The sequence below is a fragment of the Populus euphratica genome, unplaced genomic scaffold, assembly GCF_000495115.2.
Source record: "Populus euphratica unplaced genomic scaffold, PopEup_1.0 scaffold1396.1, whole genome shotgun sequence".
Classification (NCBI taxonomy): Eukaryota; Viridiplantae; Streptophyta; class Magnoliopsida; order Malpighiales; family Salicaceae; genus Populus; species Populus euphratica.
The window spans coordinates 35,735-47,643 of NW_011501245.1; the positions used below are offsets into that span (position 1 = coordinate 35,735).

An 11,909-nucleotide genomic window follows, 5' to 3' on the forward strand; every position below is an offset into this window, starting at 1 on the left:
TGATCGAGTCCTCACTTTGTTTTCATTATGTTATAGGGACCGTTTGGGGTCGCGGTTCAATTTATGATTTTTAAAAATTTAAATTTTTATTATTTTTTGTTAAAATTTAATATGGTTTATACGTTTTAGATCATTTTGATGTACTGATATTAAAAATAATTTTTAAAAAATAAAAAAACATCATTGACATGCATTTCGATATAAAAAGTTATTTGAAAAATAACTACTACCACGATGCCAAACACACTCATAATAACCCTTATACTTTTAATGTTTTTGTTAATTAAATCAATAAAACTCATAATTGTTTTTGTTAAAATTAAAGAACCCATGAATTTAGTCTTTATATGTTGATTTGAGACTAACATGTACACTCCTATAATTTTTCGGATCAGATTTCTTGTTTATTTTAAAGTATGGTTATAAGATCCCAACTGGGTCGACTTAAACCAAGACCTAGGTTTAGACCAGATGAGTTTATATGAGTTGATTTAATCATTATTTTTTATTTTATAAATAATTTTTTTAAAACAAAGCTGTTTCTATGTAAAAAAAGTTGACTTGTCATGCCAGACTATAGATTAAAATTAATATTATTTCCAGGCCATTCCCTTTTCAATTGATTTACTTTCGATTCTCACTAATATCAAATTATATTAAAAACCAATGCAATTGTCTTTAGTAATAAGATTCTAACAGTTGAAATTTATGGTTTTTGGCATGTTAAAAACCTTGAAAGGTGAAGATATCACTGTAATCTAACATTGGATTAAGAAAGCAAAAGAAGAGAACGAAATCATCCATTACATTGAGTCATTGACTCTAATTGAAATTGCTTGTCAGGCTGGTTACACATCGACTGCAGAATTTGAAATGATGGAAGATTTAGGCATGTCTATTGCTGCGGTTAGTTTTATTTTTATTTGCAATTGGCATTCTATGGCAACCTCAAATGTATCTTTAATCTCTCTCTTTTTTCACCTGGCTTGTTCTGTTTCCTTATATTTTGCAGTACTCGTTTTTTGGTTCAATAATGACAGTAGGAGCTGCGATAGGTGCTATTTTAAGTGGGAAGATGGCGGATTTTGTTGGCCGAAAACGAGTACTTCTCTGAATACTAACCTTCTTAAGTATCTGTCTAGCAAGAATGTTGTTAAACCTTCATGATTATTAGCTAATCCTCAACTCTTCCATTTAATTGTTGTTTATCATTTCAACCAGACAATGTGGTTATCCCAGATATTTTGCATCATGGGATGGCTTGGAATAGCATTTGCTAAGGTATAGCCCCCCTCCTTCCACCTCTTATTGTGTTTCATGAACTTTACAACATCAATAGCAGTGCAAAGTGTTTCAATTGAAAACCCATTAAAATAATGCTCTTTAACACGTCAAAACCTTTCAAAAACACTTGAAAAAACATCAATTTGATGTCTTTCAAGCAAAAAAAACACTTCCAGAAGCATAAGCTACCGTGGAAACAAACACCTTCGTACAATCTTAATTTTAGTCAAATGAGCTTTACTAACAGTTTTATGCATGCAGTTGCTTTATACTCTGTATCATTACTGTGGTTCACTAACAATATTTATTGAATTCTTGTTTAAAGAATGTTTGGGGGGTCAATATTGGAAGAGTATCAATTGGATTCGCAGTTGGACTTATTGCTTATGTGGTAATTGTATTTAAATTTGCATTACATATTGATTAACATTTCCATTTAACTCGTAATTAACTATATGAATATTGTTCATTACAGGTACCTGTATATATTGCAGAAATAACACCTAAAAATATTAGAGGTCGATTTGTAGTGACTCTTCAGGTAAGGTTAATTAAAAACGTGTTTGGTATTGTGGTACACGGTGTTTTTAAAGAATGTTTTTCAATTAATATCATGTTAAACTAATGTTTTTTTTTTTTGTTTTTTTTGTGTTCTTGATATTAAAACCATCCAAGAAAACTTAAGGAAACATTAATTTGATGTTTTTTTAATCGAAGAACAATTTGAAATGCAGGCAATCCCTAAATGGGTCATCAAAGCCTTCTTTCATTTCCTTCTTTTTCAATGACTTAACTCTTCATGTTTGCAGTTGATGAACTGTTCTGGCCTCTTAGCAGTGTTTTTCCTTGGAAACTTTTTTTCATGGCGCACCGTGTCTCTATTAGGTAATGTTTCGCAATTTGATTTAATTAATTATTTCATTATTGGCGTTTTATTTCTAAAATGATTAAGCATTTTATTATTGTTAATTTACTTGTGCCTAAATCTTGTTGAATCCCAGCTATAATTCCATGTTTAATGCAAGTTGTCGGTTTAGTCTTCGTGCCAGAGTCTCCAAGATGGCTAGTAAGTTCATTTTGTGATCATATATATATATATTCCCATTTTGAGACAATAAAGGTAATCTAAGTGTTTGCTGCTATAGGCATCAATTGGCAAGGAAATAGAGTTTGAAGATGCTTTGCGACGGCTTAGAGGAGTGGACGCCGGTTTTTCTCAAGAAGCTATTGAAATCAAAGTAATATTTCTTGTCTTAAAAATCTAGATTGTATTAAAGTATCTTTTGTTACTTGTTTTTTTTTGGTTTGATCCTTGGCTTTTAGCCTCGTATGTTCTTCCTACCTCTGTTTTTGTCCTTCACTTTCTTATTAATCTTTCAAAAAAGAAAATAACTGTTGTTAACCAAACCAAATTCCATAAAATCAATAATAAAAAAAATTCAGAAAACTCTTGAAATCCAAATCCATCTAAACATGAATTGATTTTCTGGAAATATCCTTCATGATTTTGAGGCTTGTTTTAGTAATTTGAGCGGGTTAACAATTGTTGTTAACCATTGTTAAGGGAAATATAATGATGTACAATAGAGGGATGAAATTGAAAAAATTATTTTGTTTTAGACAACAACTATAGCGTCGATATTCCCATACAGCATACAAAATTAATCAATTTTAATGACTAGGATCATTTTAAATGTTAAATGTCACGTGATTGGCTAGTAAGAAATATTAGTATCCCAGCATTACTCGTTTCATATTTCTCAAGGAGCTGACATGCGATTCCTATATCTGTTGTAGGATGCTACAGAAAATTTCCAACGCGGTGAAGCTGGATTTCAAGGCTTGTTTCAAAAGAAATATGCTTATCCAGTTATGGTAAGTTTAAGATAAGTTTCTTCTTCTTCTTCTTCTTCTCCTCAATTGAGACCTATTGGGATTAGAGTGCTAGCATGAGTTGAGTTTTTCTACTGGGGATTTTAGGATCTTTAGTTTTTTTGTGCATTTCACTTTTTCAAGTGTTTTTCAATAGTTTTGATGTGTATATATAAAATTATCTTAATGTTTTTTTTCTAGCAAAAAGCATTATATAAGGGTGTTCGAAAATATGGTATAGATTACTTCTCAAAGTGTTTTTGGTTTGGAAATGCATTAAAATAATATATTTTTTAAAAATATATTTTTTAATATCAGCACATCAAAATAATCTAAAAACACAGAATTTTTTTTAACTTTGATGAAAAACAGGTTCAACCTTAATTCTAAATGGGCATCGCATTACAATACCAAACACACTTGGACTTTCCTTGTAAAGCAGGAACTGATGTTAAATCAACTATTTCCTAGTTAGAATTTTCTAATATTGCTAGTTAGCCATTATATTGTAACAATATAAACGGCATTCTTGAGATAAGAAATTAAAACAACAATAACAACAACAATATTGTATTTGCAGCTTTATTTTCTGCTCTTACTATTTTTTCTTTTTCTCGAGTCTTTAAATTTAACATAGGAACATCAATACAAGTTGAGTTACAAATTAATTCATTAATCGATCTGTCATCTTTCTTTCAATCAAATATCATCTCATTTCATTATGCTGACTGATAAACACAATTTCAACTAACTTAGATTGGAGTAGGGTTAATGTTACTTCAACAATTGGGAGGGAACAGTGTGTTTGCAGCTTATCTTAGCACAGTGTTTGCTAAAGCTAGTAAGTCTCTCTCTTAAAATATGTGAACATATGATCATTGATTATTAACTTACAAGGAATGAATGCAAAGAGAAATCCCAGAATAATAGTTTTTATTTGTCTGGCATAGATGTCTCAACTACCATTGGTCCTACAGCAATAGCCTTCTTACAGGTATTCACACATGAACACCGTATTCCTCTTGCTTCTTTGCAATCACGAATGCAGGGTTCCTTTTTTTTATATATATCTTTTAATTAGTGCAAATATTGTTCGTAGATGCCTGCTGCTGTTTTAGGAGTGCTCTTGATGGATGCATTTGGAAGACGAGCTCTTCTTATGGTTAGAACTGCAACGATGGATTCATTTTGACTTGTGATGCTGTACTCGAGCACCAACACTGTATTAAAATCTACTTGGCTCAGGTTTCTTCTATTGCATCATGCCTGTGTCTGTCAATCATGGGGTTATCGTTCTACTTACAGGTTCAAATAAATTCAAATATATTTCTTTACATGTATCTGCTGTTTTTGAGTTGCATTCTGGAAATAATAATGGTTTCCTTTTCCTTTTCCTTTTCCTTTTTTTTTGTTAAACAGGAACACCAGTATGCCAAGGAGTTCACTCCATTGATGGTGTTTCTTGGAGTACTGGTATAATTCTATCTATTAATTAACAATATCTCCATAAACAAACTAAATAAATATCTCCTATAAAAAACAAACAATCAATATAAATATATGGAGTTAAGAATGAATGGCTAATCACAATGTTTAAATCTAATAAACGAACTTGTTAGTTTCTCGCCAAATTCCTTGAGAATTGCACTCCATAAAGTTAATGTGCTTATTGATAAATTCTGCAATCAGGGATTTTCTTATGCTTTTGCAATAGGCATGTCAGGAATACCATGGGTTATAATGTCAGAGGTATGTGTAATTCTCTTAAGCTTGATCTCCTAGTTAGAGCTTGTTTGTTATTACGTTCCGGTTATATTTTGAAGTGTTCTTTTAATATTAAAATAACATATTTTTTTAATTTAAAACGATCCAAAAATACAAAAAACTGAAATAAAGAAAAAAAAATCAATTTTTTTAGAAATGTTTTTAATACAGAAAAACAAACAAGATTATATATTTATATTTTGACAAAACGAAGTGATGGGAAAATGATTTGTATCATTGCTCAAGGGTTATTGTGAATAATATTGTAGATATTCCCAATAAACATCAAGGCCTCAGCTGGAAGCTTGGTGACTTTAGTCAATTGGTCCTGCTCATGGCTTGTGACATTTGCATTTAATTTTATGCTGGAATGGAACTCAGCAGGTCGCTAATTCCCTCTCTCTTTCTAATTTCCATACGCACCATCATTTATACTTGGGTACTATATATATATATATAATTAATTAATTAATTAATATATTGTGATTATTATTGGCAGGAACATTTTTCTTCTTCGCTAGCATGTCTGCCATGGCATTTTATATATAAATAATTAATTAATATATTGTGATTATTATTGGCAGGAACATTTTTCTTCTTCGCTAGCATGTCTGCCATGGCATTTCTATTCACTTGGATAATGGTGCCAGAGACTAAAGGACGTTCATTGGAAGAGATACAAGCAACGTTAATAACTTATGTCTACTAAATTGTAATAAATAAGCTATGTGCACTGATAAAGATATCAAATGACGCGGGGAGTGTTTTTGTTTCTCTGGCATAATTATTTTATAAGGTGCTAAGATTTTCTAATATTTGTTTAGTTTAGAAATCTTCATTCCAATTTTCATCCTGTTTCTCCAAGAATTTTAGATCCAAGACTAGTCTAGTATAAATAAGGATTTAATTTCAAGTTTACTTTTTTTTTAAAAAAAATTATTACTATTATTATTGACAATTCTCATGGATGGAACGGAAAAATAATAAAAGTGGATAACTAAATTAATTAAGATCAAAGAATCCAAAAATTATAAGTTTCTAATAGAAGAATTTATATATATTATAAAAAGATGCTTCATAAAATTTTATTTTTTTTGAAAATGAACAATTACACCTTCTGAAATTTATATGTTGAAAACATTATAAGATTTTCTCATTATCAATACTCTTAAAAAAAATTAAATATAAATAATTAAACAGTCATTCAACCAATTATCCCCATAACTAACCATAAAATATTTATTTTAATAAACCAACATAAATTATTTATCTCATGAATTTCTCATAGTGTTTATTTATTAAAACAATCTAAAAAAATAAAAAATAAAAAAACTTAAAATTAAAAAAAAATATAATCGAACCTTCGTCAAACAAACCAGCTTAAAAAAAGATAGTGCACCAATAGTATTAAACAAACCTTGATCAAACCCTGGGGCCCTACCTCCCCACCACACCAATTTTAAATTTCTGCAACTCGTAATATCATATGAGGAGCACTAAGAAGTAGCTGAACTCTGTATGGACATGGCTTAATTTTTGTAATTTAATATCCATTTAAAATAAAGCTCCAGTAGACTGAACGTGAAAATGACTTCTCAATTATAGCTTTCCTAAACGCAATATTCTCTTTTTATTTCCAACGTTTGAAGCTCAGCAGCCTGTCTTGTCTACCCTTCTTTGTTGCCCAGAAACCAAAATAATGGAGCGGGACGGCGTAGAAGAAGGGCTGGGATCAGCAACAAGCCCTCTACTTCTTGCTGAAAACAGCACCGGTGAAAGCAGCGAGCCAACCGGCGATCACTCCATCACTCCTCTTCTTGTCTTTAGCACCTTCGTTGCTCTCTGTGGTTCATTCAGCTATGGATGTTCTGTAAGTGTGTGTGTGTCTATAGTAGTGGCAAAGTCAGGATTCATACGTGCTGTTTTGTTTATAATCAATGATCAATATTAGCAAAAACTTAGAGCTAATTGAACTTTAAATTTAGCTTCTTTTTTTAAAACATTTATGTTTTTATTATGTTATCGTTTTTTTTAAAAAAATTAAATAGTAGAAGAAAAATCCAAGCCAAGTGTCACTAATGACTACAAATTTATATTAGTCCAGTCCAAAGCCAAATTAATGGCCTCTCTTGCATAGTTTTTAGACATGATTTGGTATGATTTGGTAAGCAGCCTGGTTTAAAGTTTGGATTCTAAGTTTTACGTGTAACAAAAGTTAATGAATTGTAATTTGGTTTTTGACCGAGTTTTGCTGGGTTAACTGGGTTACATTAAATTTTTTCTTTTCTTGTTTTTTTTTACCCGACTCAGTTCTAACCTTGATAACCTTGAAACTACCGGGTCCCAAGTCAACCCGTTAGGCCGGGTTAGATTTTAAAACTATGCTCTCTTGTCAATTGAGATTTATCAATATTTATAGTACTTCAATGTAATTTCAACGGATATTTCAATGTAATTTCAACGGATATTTTTGTGACTAATATTTATGTGATTGATTAAGAAATCTAAATTTTATATTAGCATGTTGATTGGTTAAATTTTTGTGTATAAGTGTGTGCTTAGTATTATTAGTAATTTTTATAATTGTTAAACTCGCAATTTAAATTATAAGACTAAAATAACCTCATGAAAAAAAATCAAAACAAGTTAAAAAATTTAAATTTCTAATTAGCCAAATATTGAAGGATGAGATTTAAAAAAAATTAATTAAAAAATATAAAAAATAATGAAGATAATTTGCCCAACTCATGATCTGAATCATGAGACCGAGATAATTACATAGAAAAAATTTAAAGAATAACTTATTTAATTCGGATTAACTTTTCAAATTCACAATTTTGATTATAAAATTGAGATAGCCATATAGAGAGCAATTAAAATAAATTATAAAATTTAATTTTCAATTGATCCTATCGAACTTAATATTGAACAATAAAATCTGTAAAAAAATTAATTAAACAAATGATATAAAAAAATAAATCAAGTCAATTTGAGCTAACCTATTAAACACTATTTTCAGGTTATAGGATTGAGATAATCTCATAAAAACCAAACTAAAATAAATTATGAAATTTAATTCTCAATTAAATACAATATTAAATTAGAAAAAAAAGTCAATTAAAAAAATTAATCAATTAGATTGACCTATTAAATCACAACTCAAGTCATTAGACATGGACAAACCAATAAAAAAAAAATAATGTTAAAAGACATGAGATTGAAATAACCTTAGAAAGAAAACAAAATAAATTAAATAACATGATTTAATTGGGGTTAAAATATCAAAACTTGTTATTCTAATCATAAGATCAAGATATCTCTATAGAAAACAAATTAAAATAGATTGTGAAGTTCAATTCTTAACTGATCTAATATTAAATGATAATTAAAAAAAATTCAATTAAAAAAATTAAAAAAACCCAAATCAATTCGTGTTAATCTATTAAACATTATTCTTAGGTCATGAAATCGGAATAACCTAATAAAAAATAAATAAATAAATTATGAAGCCTAATTTCTAATTAATGTAATATTAAAGAAAAAAATGTTAAATAAAAAAGAAAAAAAAACATAACCAATGAGGTTAACTTGTCAAACCTGCAATCAGACAACCTAATAAAAAATAAATATAATATTAAATAATAAAATTTTAAAAAATTTATTGAATTTTTTTTTACAAAGTCAAACATGTGGAGAAAGTATTGCTCATTACCATATCATTTTCCTTGTTAATAATAATAATAATAATACATTGATTATTATTGGAATTTCTTGTCAGGTGGGTTATTCATCTCCAGCAGAATCTGGAATCATGGAAGATTTAGGCCTCTCTGTTGCTGCAGTTAGCACTAACTATTCCAATTCACCAGCTTTCTCTCTTTTTTGCTAGTGAAGAGTGCATTTAGCACTTTTGTTCATATATAGTAACATCATATCATTCTTTCCTTATTGAAATCATCTCAATCCCAATTGTGAGTGTTTCAGGATATAAGTAACACAGATAAAAATATAGAAATAAATTTTTTTCAGATAATTTTAGAGTATATTTATATATTTTTAAAATAAAAACCCTTCATCCCATCTTTTTGATGATGAACAAGAAAGTTACTTAAATGCTTGTAAACATTGATAAATATTTAGTTTTGGTATTCTATGTGACCATTCATTACTTTTACTGGAATATTTAAATTAATTACATTTTTTTATTTGATTTGAATTAATTAATTAATTTATACTTTTTTTGTAGCAAGATTTTCTTACTTCCTTGTATTACATTTGCAGCGTCCTACATTTTCTTGGCTTGATGGGTTCTGTTTTTTTCGTAAAACCTGCAGTACTCAGTTTTTGGTTCGATAGTGACCATAGGAGGAATGATAGGTGCAATCTTAAGTGGGAAGATGGCAGATCTCATCGGTCGAAGAGGAGTAATCTCCTTGACAACTTCACCCTTTCAGTTTAAACGTTAAGAGTTAATATTATCATGCCCTAAATTATTTTCTAATTTGCTGTAATTTTTATGTCAAGCAGACAATGTGGATATGCCAAATAGTCTGCATGGCAGGCTGGCTAGCAATAGCATCTGCTCAGGTTTTTATTTCCTCTCCCCCCGTCAAATTCTGTCTTTCTATCTTAATCACGTAATACCTGTCTAATGGATCCAACAAGTGTTTGAATTCTTGTCTAAAGAATGCTTGGTGTGTGGACATTGGAAGATTCGTAGTTGGAGTCGCCATAGGGATTCTTACTTATGTGGTACTGATTTCACAAGCTTCCATTTCATGTCTGATCACCATCTCTCTGTGAGGTATAATGCAGCCTGCGTTTTTTGTAACAGGTACCTGTATATATTTCAGAAATAACACCGAAGAATCTTAGAGGAAGATTTACTTCGGCTACTCAGGTTAAATTAAATTATTCGATGCAATGAAAAATCAAGGAGTTTCCCCCCCCTTTTTTAATGGAACCTTATTTTTTCATCTATATAGTTGTTAGTATGCTGCGGCTTTGCAGTAACATTTTTCGCTGGAAGTATTGTAGGTTGGCGTGCCTTGTCTCTACTTGGTATGAAATTTTTATCATCTTTCTTTCTGAGATTAAGACAACATTAATTTGTTTATGATAGAGTAGTAATTGAGTTAATGTGATCTTGTTTTCAGCTACTATTCCAAACATAGTGCAGACTGTTTGTTTGTTCTTCGTTCCAGAGTCTCCAAGATGGCTGGTGAGTCCAATTTATAATATTGTTGCTAATGTGGTAACGCATGGAGACGTGAATATATTGCGAGGTGAAAATGAAGACGACTAAGGTAGTTTTTTGTTACTGTCTTAGAGAAAAATGACGGGGACAACAAGGATATATCTCTGCGTACTTCATGTTTTGAAAGCGCAAAAATTCACTCTAAAATTGTTTCAAAAACATGTTTATTTTATAGCTTCGTCTCTTTCTCATCGACTAAACATGTTTTTGTCTCTTCTATCCTGGAATACTACCCAAACACGACCTAAATTCTCTAACAGGCAAAACTCGGTCGTGAAAAAGAGTTTGAAGCTACATTGCAACGTCTTAGGGGAACGAAATCAGATATTTCTGAAGAAGCAGCTGATATCAGAGTAACTTTCATCTTCCTATCTTGAAACAAACTGGGTGCAAATTTTCTCAATTTGAATCAAGTTTCCAGTTCTGATGATTTTTGAGGTCCATAACAAGAGATGACATTTTCTTCTTATAGGATGCTATAGAAACTTTGAAACACACCTCAGATGAAGCTAGAACTCTAGAGTTGTTCCAGAAGAGATACGCTTATGCAATTATTGTAAGTTCGCCGAATCTTGAATGAGTTCTCTATTTTGTATATAAATATTATCTCCCTCATTACATATTTCTTTGGATTGATTAACTGGATTAGGTTGGAGAAGGACTCATATTACTACAAACATTTGGAGGGAATAGTGCAGTGTCGTATTATCTTGGTACCATATTTGATAAAGCTAGTAAGTATCTAGCATATGAGAAAGATCTTTATAATTGAAGGTATAAGCATGCATGCATGAAGTAGGAAGGAAAAATAATGATTTCTGTTTGGTTTTCCATAGATGTTTCAACCTCTGTTGGACCTATAGTTTTTGCTCTTCTACAGGTAGATACATGGGTTGATATTATTTTATTTTCCTGAAGGTGAATAAGGGAATTATTCTGTTTATATCTTACTGACAGTAGGTGATTTTCTGCAGATTCCAATATCTATTGTAACTGTACTCTTGATGGATTTATTTGGAAGACGAACACTTCTTATGGTAAGAACTTACAAGGGCAATAATTTCTTTTTATTTTGATGTATCTGATGATCAAGGTTGTAACCAAATCTACCAACAATGTTGCAGGCCTCTGCTACGGCATCATGCTTATGCTCGTTCCTTGTAGGGTTATCTTTCTGCTTCCAGGTAATTTAACCACAAGCATGGACAAGTAATTCTATTTCTTTTCACAGTGTAGCTAATGATCCTGTTGTCGTTATGAATGAGCAGGAACTCCACTATCTGAAAGAGCTCACCCCAATTTTGACAGTGGTTGGCATAATGGTAACTTATCCAGCCAAAATATATCATCTTTGCTCCTTGACCAGAAAAATAAGTCTACTTTTTTGACAAGATTTTCTCATTTCTTCTGCACTTTCATCATCCCTAGCCTGGAAAACTACCAAAAACTCAGGATTTTATTTTGAGAAAATTCTCCTTGCAAGCTAGTTACACATCAATGTGCTTGTTGATTGATTTTATAACCAGGGTTTTGGCTGTGGTTTTGCCTTGGGCATGTCAGGAATACCTTGGGTTATAATGGCAGAGGTAATTACCTCATGTGATTATGCGTCAACTTTTCATCTATATATACTTTTAACAGGAGAATTATGTAAGAAGATAATTTATAACTTGAACTTGAGCATGACTTTTCACTGCAGATATTTCCTGTAAATATTAAGGCATCAGCAGGA

At 30.6% G+C, this 11,909-nt stretch overlaps 2 protein-coding genes across 2 annotated transcripts in view; both read left to right on the forward strand.

Annotated features, from left to right (window-relative positions):
• Window positions 1-765: 765 nt before the first annotated feature.
• On the forward strand, window positions 766-5,704 carry LOC105117530 (sugar transporter ERD6-like 18; the record flags this gene model as incomplete). The annotated part of the gene is made up of 17 exons (XM_011015219.1): window positions 766-906; window positions 1,013-1,102; window positions 1,222-1,281; window positions 1,610-1,675; window positions 1,760-1,825; window positions 2,094-2,169; window positions 2,286-2,350; window positions 2,430-2,522; window positions 3,082-3,159; window positions 3,913-3,997; window positions 4,107-4,150; window positions 4,256-4,318; window positions 4,402-4,461; window positions 4,576-4,629; window positions 4,846-4,905; window positions 5,190-5,304; window positions 5,505-5,704. Coding segments are annotated over 17 exons (1,341 nt in total), but the record flags the coding sequence as incomplete, so codon positions are not given.
• Window positions 5,705-6,478: 774 nt separating this feature from the next.
• The window catches only part of LOC105117533 (sugar transporter ERD6-like 3), a 6,039-nt gene continuing 608 nt past the window's right edge, over window positions 6,479-11,909 (forward strand). The window contains exons 1-17 of the mRNA XM_011015222.1: window positions 6,479-6,790; window positions 8,699-8,761; window positions 9,255-9,344; window positions 9,448-9,507; window positions 9,607-9,672; window positions 9,755-9,820; window positions 9,906-9,981; window positions 10,077-10,141; window positions 10,438-10,530; window positions 10,650-10,733; window positions 10,827-10,911; window positions 11,014-11,057; window positions 11,152-11,214; window positions 11,302-11,361; window positions 11,446-11,499; window positions 11,704-11,763; window positions 11,877-11,907. Of these exons, the coding sequence (XP_011013524.1) occupies window positions 6,620-6,790; window positions 8,699-8,761; window positions 9,255-9,344; window positions 9,448-9,507; window positions 9,607-9,672; window positions 9,755-9,820; window positions 9,906-9,981; window positions 10,077-10,141; window positions 10,438-10,530; window positions 10,650-10,733; window positions 10,827-10,911; window positions 11,014-11,057; window positions 11,152-11,214; window positions 11,302-11,361; window positions 11,446-11,499; window positions 11,704-11,763; window positions 11,877-11,907 (1,231 nt within the window). The 5' untranslated portion in view covers window positions 6,479-6,619. The remainder of the gene's footprint in view (window positions 6,791-8,698; window positions 8,762-9,254; window positions 9,345-9,447; window positions 9,508-9,606; window positions 9,673-9,754; window positions 9,821-9,905; window positions 9,982-10,076; window positions 10,142-10,437; window positions 10,531-10,649; window positions 10,734-10,826; window positions 10,912-11,013; window positions 11,058-11,151; window positions 11,215-11,301; window positions 11,362-11,445; window positions 11,500-11,703; window positions 11,764-11,876; window positions 11,908-11,909) is intronic.